Source organism: Schistocerca nitens, chromosome 11 (genome assembly GCF_023898315.1).
Source record: "Schistocerca nitens isolate TAMUIC-IGC-003100 chromosome 11, iqSchNite1.1, whole genome shotgun sequence".
NCBI lineage: Eukaryota > Metazoa > Arthropoda > Insecta > Orthoptera > Acrididae > Schistocerca > Schistocerca nitens.
In genome coordinates this window covers 72936565-72951166 of record NC_064624.1, presented here as the reverse complement: position 1 = coordinate 72951166, position 14602 = coordinate 72936565, and the positions used below count along the sequence as shown (strand labels likewise).

The following is a 14602-nucleotide window of genomic DNA, read 5'->3' as shown; positions in this document are numbered from 1 at the left end:
ATTTCCTTGAATGATCAAGAGCTTCTTTTAAATTATTATTTCAAATGTCAACATGAAACTAAATCAAATTTATTTACAAACTAAAACGGAGTACACAGATTGTATGAGCTACAGTTTTGGGATCTTAACGTTGAGTCATGAGTTAATTTAAACTAGATTCTAATGTATGAAATGTGATAAATCAGTTTGTATTTATCCATGATAACAGTCTTGGCTACTAATAACCTACGCTATGATGTACAACACATGTTATCGTTTGTATGACATTTATTTACACATATGCTAGAGCTGTGACGTCTGGTCTCACTGCTGGAAGGATATTACGAATGAGACATTTCACAGTAGAATTTCATCCTTGTAGTAAAACTTAGACATAATATTGGGTGCAGAAAAATTGTGTCAGGAAATTTTAGCCCTGGATAGCTGATGCCTGTAGGAATCAAAATTACTTATGTTGTGTAGGTCGACAACGGACAATTTTTAAACTACGGAAACTTTGCGCCAAGCGCTCCAATTGGCCCCAGGGTTGCCGTGTTGCCGGATGCTCTGGACAGCGCATGACCACGAATGTGTATGTATCACGTTGGGACAGTGATGGGGCCATGGACGTTTGTATTTGTGAACCGACAGCCACACCATTGCCCGTCAACCGACGAATGGCAACAGGGCACTCCAACGGCTAATCGCAGCGGCTAGTTTCCGTAGTTTAAAAATTGTGCGTTGTCGACCTACACAATATAAATAATTTTGATTCCTATAGGCATCAGCTATCCAGGGTTAAAATTTCGTGACACAATTTTTGTCCACCCTTTATATGGCTGTACTACAAGTGAGGCAAGTTTATGCACAGATGCATAGCACAAAATGACGATTGATAGGCCGGCCGGAGTGGCCGAGCGGTTCTAGGCGCTACAGTCTGGAATCGCGCGACCGCTACAGTCGCAGGTTCGAATCCTGCCTCGGGCATGGATGTGTGTGACGTCCTTAGGTTACTCAGGTTTAAGTAGGTCTAAGTTCTATGGGACTGATCACCTCAGAAGTAAAGTCCCATAGTGCTCAGAGCCATTTGAACCATTTGAACGATTGATAGCCGTCTTCCAGTGCAAAAGGGTCATTCGATAATTAAATTGAGACAAATTGTTCTGGAGAAAAAACTATTAGCAGGGCAAGCTTGGTACTTTTATGGCTTTAAATTGGCATCACTGGGATGAGCCCTCATCAGCTGATGTATCAACATTGTTTTGTTTATAACCTCAAAAATACATTTCAACATGGCGAGTCGGCTTGAAACTCCACATTAGTTGAAGAACGTTCTGTTATTCGTATTGTACTTGCTGAAGGCGAGAAACCAGTGAATATATACTGTAGAATGTCTAAAGTTTATGGTGAAGGCGGTATGAACCGTCCAAATTTTTACAAGTGGATAGGGCAGTTTGTAAATGGTCACGACTCAGTGACTGACGAACGCCGTTCTGGCCGACCAGTTGCAGTTTCAAGTCTCTCACTTGGAAGTCGAACTGGTGACATTATTCGTACCGACCGCCGTGTGACTGTGGAAATGATAGTTGATAAGGTTCAAACTAGTACTGGTACAGTTCATAACATTATCTGTAACAATATGAAGTACCGCAAAACATGTGCAAGATGGATCCCAAAGGAGCTGACGCCGCTACACAAGGAAACAAAGCTGGGGGTGTGTGCAGAGCTAAAGGAACGTTATTATAGAGAAGGTGAGCACTTTATCAACAAAATTTTAACTTGTGATGAAACTTGGGTTCACTATTATGAGCCGGAACGAAAATGACAAAACACGAAATGCGAGCACACCAACTCACCTGTCAAGAAAAAATTCTAAATCCAAGCATCAGCAGGAAAAGTCATGTTGACGGTGTTTTGGGATGCTGAAAGTCCTGTTTTTGTGATTATCTCGGAGAGCACCGTACAATGAACAGCCAGTACTACTCGGATTTGCTTTTAAACCAGCCAACTATGAGAGAGAGGCATCATGGATCCCAGAGGAGAGGTGTGAATCTCCAGCAAGACAAAGCGCGTCCTCATATTGCTCAACTAATTCCTGAAACCATCGAAAAAATGGGCTGGGAAGTACTGCCTCATCCCCTTTACAGCCCTGAGTTAGCACCTAGTGATGTCCACTTGTTTGGTGCACTGAAGGTGGCCTTACGTCGGAAGAGGTTCCAGGGCAACGAGGACGTGAGAAAGTTTGTGGGAAATTGGTTGAAACATCAAGATAAAGAGTTCTTTGCAGCTGGAATAAAAGAGCTTGTAACCCGTTGGAACAAGTGCATAAATGTTCAAGAAGAGTATGTTGAAAAGCAGAAAATGTATAGTTTTGTAAAAATAAATGCTTTTTCTCCAGACTAATTTGTCTCTTTAATTATTGAATGACCCTCGTAAAGAAGATTTTGAGCCTCAAAAGTCTCCGAACAGATGTTCGGCTCGCCTTCGACGCATCTCTTTTTGTTTAAGCAGAGAGGCTGCATCTTTAAGGGATCTAGAATCTGTCAGTAAAGAAAGGAATTCGGAAGGAATTGACTGTGGCCTATAGTAAGGGACCACGCCGGTTCCTGTCTAAGTTGAAAATGGCAAACCACAGAAAACCATTTTCAAGATTGCTGGTGGATGCACTCGGCCGACGTCTGCTCCTGAATCTATGGACTGCTAGCTACACGCCTCAAGGTGCAGAGCTACCCTGGTCGGTGGGGAATTTGGAAAAACTGGTTGCCGCACATTGTTTTCAAATAAAATAAGGTGGATCACAACAAAAGATGTAATTCTGAAAGTGCATATTTCTCCTTCAGTTGTGCATGTTCTGTCATTTGATTGGGCATAAATACATGCATATTTTAAGATTTGATTGTGCAAGAAATTCTTGTACAGTTATTATAGTATTACAAGAGCGTAAATAGATCTGAACTAAAGTGGGCGGGATGCAGGTCGCCCACTACGAAAATATTTTGGAAACGAACGAACTATAGAGTGTGCTGTCATCACACATCCCTTCCCCAAAAGCTCCGTATCGGAACCGGTTTTCATAATTTTAGTACCGCCTGGCTGATAAGACTGATCAATATTTTACCATTTGGGCTGGTAATTATAGAAATATGAGCAATATTTTTAAAGAAATGTAACAATCGCCGTTTGGGCGATGTTTTTGTTGAGCCGTGACGTTTCTGGGCAACAAAGGCAGATCCAAGTGTATTTTTACGAACTGACTTTAATATTATTTGTAGTGCTGTTTATCGCTCTACTGAATATTGAAATACTGCATACACAGACAGCCACCAGTCTCCAAATAACGTGTCGAGTGCTAACATTAAACTGCTGTACATACTTAATTAGGCTATTACGGTAGTGCATACCAGTGGCGGGTACAGAACATCCTAAAATGGGGGCGCTAAAGATACCTTGAGGTTCATTTACTTTTACCCTAATAAAAATTAATCAAGTCGCATGTAAAGTTAAATAAAGTTTTTTTTTTTTTTACATTGATTCTACACATATACAAGAGAATGCCATTTTATGTTATAAAAAAGTTACAACTGTGGTTCTCTTCCTTAAATGATGAATTCTATGCTCCTATTCTTCCTGGCATATTGGTTAATTACATTGTCAATAGGACAGAAAGTCAGGCAATTTACATGTCTGGAACTTTTATTGTCGATTCCGTTCTAGTTCATTCGATAGAGTTCCTATGTAGTAACAATGGGTTTTCTCGAAAGTCACTGTTACCGGAGGTATACGCATCTATAGTTTCGCATACACGCCGCGCAGGATTAGCCGAGCGGTCTGAGGCGCTGCAGTCATGGACTGTGCAGCTGGTCCCGGCGGAGGTTCGAGTCCTCCCTTGGGCATGGGTGTGTGTGTTTCCTTAGGATAATTTAGGTTAAGTAGTCTGTAAGCTTAGGGACTGATGACCTTAGCAGTTAAGTCCCATAAGGTTTCACACACATTTGAACAGTTTTCCCATACCTGACTCGTGTTAAGTCATTAGTAAAAATACCGTTACGAGTCTCGCAGCAATATTTTTACTGAGAAATTACTGTCTATATCCGAGCTCCGCTCCAGCTACTGCCGGGTCTGGGTGCTGACGAGTCCTCTCCATTAGGCTCGGTCCTCCCACCACTTTTCTTCGTCCATTTGCTGCCAAGTCACACCTCTCCTTTCCACAGATATTCTCACTCCCGCTTTCCACCGTGTTCTTGGGCGCCCTCTAGGTCTTTTCCTATCCATCTTTAGTTCTTCCATAATTTTGGGGAGTCTCTGCCCATGCATCCTCTTAACATCCCCATACCATCTTAATATGTTTTTTTCAATTTCTTCTCTCATACTTTCTGGTTTAAGATCCTTTCTAATCTCTACATTCCTTACTCTGTCCATTCTTGTTTTTCACTTAACTGCTATGAGAAATTTCATTTCCGCTGCTTGCAGTCTGCTCCAGTCCCTTTCTGTCATTATCCATGTTTCTCCACCATAGGTGACAATAGGGAAGTAATAATTCTTATACATCAGGAGTTTTGTTTTTTCTGAAACTTCCTTATTCCAAATCAGGTGTTTTATTGTTTGCTAGAAATTGCCTCCGTTCTGTAACCTCCTATTAATTTCGTTAGTTATTCTTACATCCCTAGATATTTCACTCCCTAAATAAGTGAAACTTTCTACCACTTTGAGGGGTTCTCCATTCAGGGTAATATTTTCGTTGATCCCTTTCTCTCTTTCAAAAACCATTAGTTCACTCTTATCATTATTTATTTTTACTCCATACCTTTTCATCATTTCCTTCCACACATTAAGCTGTAACTATACATCTACAACTTTATCACCCCATATTACCATATCATCTGCAAAAATCATCTTTTCGTCTCTTTCTTTTAATATATCTTTAACTGCCCTATTCATTCCCTCCATCACAACATTAAAAAGTGCAGGAGATAGAATACTTCCTTTCGTAAGTCCTTGTCTTATTTCGAAGCATTCAGAGTTCCCCAATGGTGTTCTAATTCTACAATTGTGTCCTCTGTACATTGTCTTTATTACATTAATGTATCCAAGTTCTATATCTATCTTCTCCATTTCTTCCCAGAGTCTTTCCCTGTTAACTGAGTCATATGCCTTTCCTATGTCTATAAAAACCATTATCACCTCTTTGTTATACTTCCAAGTTTTTCCATCAGTTGACAGATAGAAAATATCAGGTCGATCGTGCTTCTTCCTTTCGTAAACCCATGTTGTTCTTCACTCAGCTCCTTTTCTATCTTTTCACTTATTCGATTTAGCAAACTTCTTTCAAAAATCTTGGCTGTGTGACTCATAAGGGTTATTCCTCTGTAGCTTTTGCAAAGTGTTTTATTGCCTTTTTTGAAGATGGGAACAATGTCTCCGCTTCTCCAATCGTCAGGTATTGTACTATTTCTCCACACACTTCAAATTACTATGAATTACTATTATTAATACCTCACAATCAACTGATCACTTTTACTCTTGACTACACACTTGCACTTGCTACAACTAGGACTTTTTACTTATTCATTCTCCAGTCTTCATATTTCTGCTTCTGAATGTAAACCACCTTCCTGTTGGGCGAATAGTCCGTATTTATAACGCAACGTATCGAACGTTCTCTGTACAAGAAAACAGTAGAATATTCGCGACTTTTCTCGAAGAAGTGCCAGACGGAATAACGTATCGAGATCACTAGAACGGCCGCGACTTTTCTCATAGGTATGTGTTAGCTATCTATGTGCCAGACGGAAACGTATAAAATACGATGACGCGGACGCGCGTGCTACATAGGAAAGTAGTACTACTCGATAAGTCGATTCAGTCGAGTCGACTGACGAAAGAAACGAACGAATAGCGTGCGGGTAGACTGACGGGGGCGGCGAGGGTGGTAATGCTGGCGGCCCCGCAAGAAGGGGAGGGAGGGGGGAGGGGGATGCGCGCCCCGCACACCCCCCATATGTATCCGCCACTGGTGCATGTGTATTTTAACTTACCATAATGCGAGTGGACGAATCAGAATTTCTTTTCGTCTTCTTTCTTGTTACAAACTTATTCAGAGTTGGAAACTGTCAGAACAGCACACAACACAAAAAGCAATGAACAGCACCACTTACATTAAATTCAAGTACAAGGAAGAACTGAGCTGATTAACAAAAAAGCATTTGAACTCGAATAAGGCGAACAATGTATAACAGTTGGTCTTGGCTAAAGTAGGGGTAGGCGATAGCCGATAGTGGTGTCGACAAACCGTTAGTTTAAATCGGTATTGGCAAATTGTAATGTAACGACCAAAAAGTCCCTGTTCGGACGCTTTACAGTCCAAAATTGGCATGCCACTCAAGTAAAATCGCCTGGACCCTCAGGTAATGTCTCCATCGATGCTCCATGTTGAAGACACTCTCTTGGCAAAACCCCGTGTCCTTCTGCGTGAACACCTGCGTTGTTTCCCGCTTACTTCCTCGACCGACAAAAATCATCGCCCTTTTAAGGCTTTTCTTAAGCGACTATAAGTGTGAAAACTGAAGATGTTTTATATGACGATCACTTTGGTTTAAGGAAAGGCCCCTGAGATGCAATTATGACGTTGTGGTTGATAATGGAAGCAAGACTAAAGAAAAATCAAGACACGTTCATAGGATTTGTCGACCCGTAAAAAGCGTTCGACAGTGCAAATTGGTGCAAGATGTTCGAAATTCTGATGATAATAGGTAAGGTATAGGGAGAGACCAGTAACATGCAATATGTACAAGAGCCAAGAGGGAATAATAAGAGTGGACGGCCAAGAGTGAAGTCCTCTGATTAAAAACGATGTAAGACAGGGATGTAGTCTTCGCTACTGTTCAGTCTGTACATCGAAGAAGCAATGGTGGAAGTAAAAGAAAGGTTCAGGAGTGTAATTAAAATTCAAGGTGCAAGGGTATCAGTGATACGATTCGTATAACATTGTTATGCTGAATGGAATGAACAGTCTGATGAGTACAGGGTAGGGGTTGAGAGTAAACCGAAGAAAGACGAAAGTGATGAGAAGTAGCAGAAATGAGAACAGCACAGGCTTAACATGACGATTAATGGTCACGAAGTTAGGGAATTCTGCTACCTAGGCAGCAAAATTGCCGATAGAAGGAGCAAGGAGAACTTCAAAAGCAGCTGCTCACAAGCCACACATCACGCCGGTAAATGCCAAACGGCGCCTCGCTCGGCGTAAGGAGCATAAACATTGGACAATTGAACAGTGGAAAAAGGTTGTGTGGAAAGACGCATCACGGTATGCAATGTGGAGATCCGATGTCAGGGTGTGGGTACGGCGAATGACCGGTGAACGTCATCTGCCAGCGTGTGTAGTGCCGACAGTAAAATTCGGAGAAGGTGGTGTTATGGTGTGGTCGTGTTTTTCATGGCTTGCTCCCCTTGTTGTTTTGCGTGGCACTATCACAGCACACTGAAGTTTTAAGCACCTTCTTGCTTCCCACTGTTGAAGACTAATTCAGGGATGGCGACTGCATTTTTCAACACGATCAGGCACCTTTTCGTAATTCGCGGCCTGTGGCGGAGTGGTTATACGGTAATAACATCCCTGTAATGGACTGGCCTGCACAGAGCCCTGACCTGAATCCTTTAGTACACCTTTGGGATGTTTTGGAACGCCGACTTCTTGCCATGCCTCACCGACCGACATCGATACTTCTCAGCGCAGCACTCCGTGAAGAATGGGCTGCCATTCCCCACGAAACCTTCCAGCAGCTGACTGAACGTATGCCTGCGAGAGTGGAAGCTGTCATGAAGGCTAAGGGTGGCCCAACACCGTATTGAATTTCACCATTGCCGATGCAGGGCGCCACGAACTTGTAAGTCATTTTCAGCCAGGTGTCCAGATACTTTTGATCACATAGTGTATATGTGAATATTAGCTGCAAAATGTGTCGCGAATACAGTTAGTAGTAAAGAATTAATAAATTAAGACGTCATGCCTTTTTTTTTTTTTTTTTGCGTGTACAGCGTAAATGCAGTAAGCGATAAAGCTTTTGCCTTTTACCATTTTGTGTGCGGGTTTCGGCGATAAATAGTTTCACGAAGGTTTTAAATAACGTGTAAAGTTAGTTAGAAGTTGCGATGTGCTTTCATTCTCAAATACTGGATCAATAAATTTTGGCTATACGCACGATGTGACGTACACGTCTTTCTCACCTTCACATCAACCCCTTTGATAGGTAGGTGTCGCTTGCACCCACAGCGCTTCCTTGCAGACAGCAAGTGATATGTGTACCAAGTTCTGTTGAAATCGACGCTGGGTTTTAGGAGGAGATGTGAAAAATACTTGCTTACATACATACATTTTTGTAATACGTATGGATTACTTAGACTTGTGGATATAAATTATTTTTTTGTATTTTGTCCTAGGTTGCGGACCAAACAGATATGGAGACAATTGTTCAAAACGCTGCTCATTTCTGAGTAGTGCATGTGAAGGGATGATATTTTGCACTAAAGAATTGTGTTCATGTGCACCAGGCTTGCAAGGAGCGAAGTGTGATAGACGTAAGTACTGTGTTAAGCTTTATTTCACACGTTAATCCGTGTCTGTATTTACGAGTCAATGCGCCAATAGGTTTTCCTGACTTACGACTCTGTTTCTAACTGATTGTTTCTATTCATGCTGTTGACAGATTTTGAGATTTCTATATAATTTCAAGTGAGACTTCCTTTCCACAAACAAATTTAAAGTGTAGCAGCTGCTGCAGAGTATTAATACCCAATCTGTATCAGTGTACTGCAGATAGCAAGACACAGTTAAGTTTGATCTAGCTGGTAGACAGAAAATCTGTAAAATTTGTAATGGCTTTGTTCTCATAGCTGCTCCGTATCCAAGTTAAGCACTGTTTGCACGCCGTCTGGACTGATGCTGGCAAACGTGAAAGCAGGCATGTGTTCACATGTGCACACAGACACAAAGACATACACACATACACACACACACACACACACACACACACATACATACACAGGTCATGCTCCTATAAAGATTCATTGTCACATTCATTTACTCTAAGTAGCTGGCAGAAACTGGTTGTGCAGCTTGCTTCTACATCTACGTGATTACTCTACTATTCACAATGAAGTGCCTGGCAGAGGGTTCAATGCACCACATTCAAGCTGTCTCTCTACCGTTCTACTCTCGAGCGGCACACAGGAAAAACGAGCACTTAAATTTTTCTGTGCGAGCCCTGATTTCTCTTATTTTATAGTGATGATCATTTCTCCCTATGTAGATGGGTGCCAGCAGAATGTTTTCGCAATCGCAGAGGAAAATTTTGTTTTGGTGATTCAGATTTGATGAGAATATCCCGTCTCAACGAAAAACGCCTTTGTTTTAATGATTGACACTCCAACCGATGTCATTCGTCAGTCCCACCTGATGCTGATCCCACACTGCACATCAATATTCCAGAATGGGGCGGACAAGCGTGGTGTAAGCAGTCTCTTTAGTAGACCTGTTCCACCTTCTAAGTGTTCTGCGAATGAATCGCAGTGTTTGGTTCGTTCTAGCCACAACAATATCTATGTTATCGTTCAAATTTAGGTTATTTGTAATTGTAATCCCTAAGTATTAGTGGAATGTACAGCCTTCAGTTTTGTGTGACTTTTTTAGATTTAGAAGATTTATACTATTAAATTCACAATTTTCTTGAATCAGGGTCGATTGTCACTTTTCACCCCCCACAGATATCTAAATCATTTTGCAAGTCGTTTCGGTCATCTGATCACTTTACAAGACGGTAGATGACAGCATCAAGAGGGCTACTCAGATTGTCTCCTATGTCGTTAGTATAGATCAGGAACAATAGCGTGCTTATAACAATTTCTGGGGAACGCTGGATATTACTTTTGCTTTTCTCGATGACTCCGTCTATTACTACAAACTGTGACCTTTCTGACAGGAAATCACGAATCCAGTTGCACAACCGAGGCGATATTCCATACGAAAGCGTTCTGGAAGTCTAAAATTATGGAATCAATTTGACATCCCCTGTCGATAGCACTTATTAGTTCATGAGTATAAAGAGCTAGTTGTGTTTCACAAGAACGATGTTTTATAAATCCGTGCTGACAATGTGTCAATAAATTGTTTTCCTCGAGGTAATTCATGATAGTCGAACACAGTAAATGATCCAAAAACCCTACTGGAAATCAATGTTAGTGATAAAGGCCTGTAATTCAGAGGATTACTCCTACTACCATTTTGGGGTATTGGCGTGGCTTGAGAAATTTTCTAGTCTGTGGGTACGGATCTTTCTATGAGCGAGAGGTTCCATATAATTGGAGGTATTGTATCAGCACAATCTGAGACGAACCCGACTGGCAATTGCAGTGTAACGACGTAGGTTTTGTACAAATGATTTTCTTTTGACATATGACCATGTGCAGACTTCGTCACCCACGTCAGTTACAAAACACTTCAAAATTATTTACATTCTTTTTAAAGTTGTCTCTGAATAGTTCTTGAACGAAACTGTAATTAAAACATCATCATTTGAGTCGTATGCGCAGAATTACGTCACTCAGTCCAGTTGGTTTGCGCAAACTTTTTTTCAATTTAGATGTCGTTTGTTTCTTCTCAGACATTATATTAATGCAAGTTATCTGCTTTAATAAATATTAAAACCACATTGAATTAACTTTTAAGACTCAAACTCGCGATGAACGTTGTCAAAATTAATAATCTTGTCAAATAAATCAGTAATGCTTCTTCCTTAATATAATTCTTCATAAATAAATTCTCGGAACACGTATTCAAACTTTTGTAGTATACAATAGTTTATTATCTTCCTATATACTACATATAGACGTGAACCTGAACCTTCACAAGATAGGACTGAACATTTACAACATGTTTAAACTTTCTATGAGGTCATTGTTGTCCAAACATTACAAATTCTTATTTTTTCAGTTTTTAGAAGCACGACGCAAGAACTCGGTTTCAGGATCTTCTGTTGCTCTTTGGCTGTCGACCCGCGACGTATAGTGGCCAGCAATTTTCTCTCAGGTCCCGGCAATGAAGATGCTGTCTCCGTTCGTTGCGCCGCCCTCTCCGTACATGAAACATAAAAATAAATACAAAACTTTAGATAATTCACAAACATTACAAATATTACAAAATACATAAACAAAACAATAAATTAAACTTACATTCACCTGCAAACTGGGCTGACACTGGTGGATGGGTGACGCTTCAATTTCGCGTCCCACTACACAATCAATCTGGACCTGAGGCCTTGCCTTTATGAAGTGATTTAAGCTATTTTGCTACACCGAGGATATCTACTTCTATGTTTCTCAACTTGGCAGTTGTTCTTGAATGGAATTCAGGAATATTTACTTCGTCTCCTTTCGTGAAGGAGTTGACTACAATTGATATGATTTACTCTAACTGATATACTAAGTGATCATGGACATGAGATGTAGACACTTTCTCAGTAGTGACAGCATCCGCTCCTCAGGGCACGAACTCCCCAAGTTGCGGAACTGATTCAGGAACCATCATGGTTTGTGACCAGCCAATCGGCCGTGGCACCTGTCTGTCTCAAGACTTGCACATTTTGCTACAAGGTGACCTACATACCCCAACAAGGTTTGGGACATGTGGTCTTGGAAGAACAAACAAGGGCCATCGTATCCTCTGCCTGTGCTTTGCATCATTATGACAACTTTTACTAGCGGCAGCACGGTGCTTCGTCTCGCTGAAGATACATGCAGGCCTTTTGAGTACTGTAGAGAAACCAGTTGTCGCATGTAACGAGATTGCAGAATCTTGTATCGTCCGTTTTTTGAGAGATAATTACAGACTAATCAGGGACCCCAGTTGGTTCTGTGTGAACATCCGCTGCACGATAATGGCTGCATCATCAGCACGACCAGTAGTTGGTGTCACGAAATGAAATTCGTGTTACACGCTCAATTGTTCGTTCAATATTGTGGAAGGCGTATTATATCTCCAGCATAATTCATTAATTCGTAAATCAACACAATACGGCCAAGTGGGTTGCTATTTCTTCGAGTAATATCATAATCATACCAAAAACTGTTGTTTACATCATATTGGTTATGAATACTATCACAAGTGTAATCAGATTTGATGCATGATAGTAGTTATACGAAAAGCTTGAAGACCTGTGCACGGTTACCATCAAATATAACGTTTTCATCTGGGAGATTCAGCTACGAAGTTGAGATAATAACATAATTTGTGGCAGGTGTATACGATAGAAAACGTTTTTAATTTTATTTCATGTTATTACTATTCACAGTTTTTTACTAACTATCAAATGGAATTGTTTTTGAGAACTTGTTCATATATGGTTTTGATCAATAACAAATTATCGCTAACTTATGATTGTGTTATTAAGAAACATTTACAAATTAATATGGTGAAGAAGCGAGAAAGGAGTAAGGAACATTGGGTTTAACGTCCCGGCGACATCGACGTCATTAGAGATGAATCACAAGCTGGGATTTAGGCAAGGATGGGGAAGGAAATCGCACGTGCCCTTTCAAAGGAACCATCCCGGTATTTGCCTGGAGCAATTTAGAGAAATCACAGAAAACCTAAATGTGTATGGCCGACGGCCGGACGCGAGTTTGAACCGTTGTCCTACCGAATGCGAATCTAGTGTGCTAACCACTGTGCCACCTCGCTCGCGTGCTTTTTTTTTTTGCTTCTTTGTTTTGTTTTGCTTTTTTTTAATTTTTTGGTTCGGACCTTCACGAATTCTTCTCCTGTGCCAACCTCTTCATCTCAGAGTAGCAACGTACGTCCTCCATTATTTGCTTGACGTATTCCAATCTCTGTCTTCCTCTACAGTTTTTGCCCTCTACAGCTCCCTCTAGTACCATGGAAGTCATTCTCTCATGGTTTAAGAGATGTCCTGTCATCCTGTCCCTTGTCAGTGTTTTCCACATATTCCTTTCCTCTGTGATTCTGTGTAGAACCTCCTCATGTGTTGCCTTACTGGTCCACGTAATTCTCAACATACGTCTGTAGCACCAAGTCTCAAATGCTTCGATTCTCTTCTGTTCCGTTTTTTCCACAGTCCATGTTTCACTATCATACAATGCTGTGCTCTAAACGTACATTCTCAGAAATTTCTTCCTCAAATTAAGGCCTATCTTCGATGCTGGTAGACTTCTCTTGGCTGGGAATGCCAGTGATAGTCTGCTTTTGATGTCCTCCTTGCTCCATCCGTCATTCGTTACTTTCCTGCCTTGGTAGTAAAATTTCCTAATTCCATCTACTTCATGGTCATCAATCCTCATATTAAGTGTCTCGCTATTCTCATTTCTGCTATTTCTCATTATTTTCGTCTCTCTTCTATTTACTCTCAATCAATATTCTGTACTCATAACACTGTTTATTCCATTCAGAAAATCTTGTAATTCTTCTTCACTTTCACTCAGTCTAGCGATGTCATCAGAGAATCGTATCATTGATATCCTTTCACGTTGAATTTCACTCCTGAACCTTTCTTTCATTTCCATCATTGCTTGATGTACACATGGAAGAGTAGTCGCGAAAGACTACATCGCTGTCTTACACCCATTTTAATCCGAGGACTTCGTTCTTGGTCGTCCACTATTTATTATTTCCTCTTGGCTCTTGTACAAGTTGTATATTACCCGTCTCTCCCTATAGCTTATGCCTATATTTCCAGGTCGATAAATCCTATGAACGTGTCTTAATATTTCTGTAGTCTTGCTTCCATTATCAACTGCAACGACAGAACTGCCTCTCTCGTGCCTTTACCTTTCCTAAAGCCAAACTGATCGTCATGTAACACATCCTCAGTTTTATTTTCCATTCTTCTGTACATTATTGTTATAATCAACTTCGATGCATGAGTTGTTAATTTGATTCTGCGATAATTCCCGCACTTGTTAGCGCTTGCAGTCTTCGAAATAGTATGGATGATATTTTTCAGAAAGTTAGATGGTACGTCGCCAGACTCATACATTCTACATATCAACGTGAATTCTCATTGTAAATTATCCTAAGGACAAACACACACACCCATGCCCGAGGGAGGAGTCGAACGTCTACCGGGACAAGCTGCACTGATTTTTTTTTCATTCCTCAGCGACTTGTATTTCTGAATTCCTGAATTTCCCTGAACATTTCTGTACTTCCTTCTTTCACTAACCAACTGAAGTATTTCTTCGGTTACACATGGTTTCTTCACAGTTATCTTCTTTGTACTGATATTTTCCTTTCCAACTTCTGTGACTGTCTTTTTAGAGATGTCCATTCCTCGTCAGCTATATTGCCTACTGAGCTAGTCCTTATTGCTGTATGTATTGCCTTAGTATTCCTTAGTACTTCCATATCCCTTTTCTTTGCGTATTGATTCTTCCTGACTAATCTCTTAATCTTCAGCCTACGCTTCATCACTACTACATTGTGATCTGAGTGTATATCTCATTTTTTGTATGCCCTACAATCCAGTATCTGATTTCAGCATCTCTGTCCGACCTTGATGTACTCTGACTGAAATCTTCCAATATCACCCGGCCTTTTCCAGGTATACCTGCTCCT

General features: G+C 40.8%; 1 protein-coding gene across 1 annotated transcript in view; it reads left to right on the top strand.

Annotated features, from left to right (window-relative positions):
• LOC126212940 (uncharacterized) overlaps window positions 1-14602 on the top strand; it is a 483964-nt gene that overhangs the window by 262523 nt on the left and 206839 nt on the right. The window contains exon 12 of the mRNA XM_049940457.1: window positions 8419-8556. Within this exon, the coding sequence (XP_049796414.1) occupies window positions 8419-8556 (138 nt within the window). The remainder of the gene's footprint in view (window positions 1-8418; window positions 8557-14602) is intronic.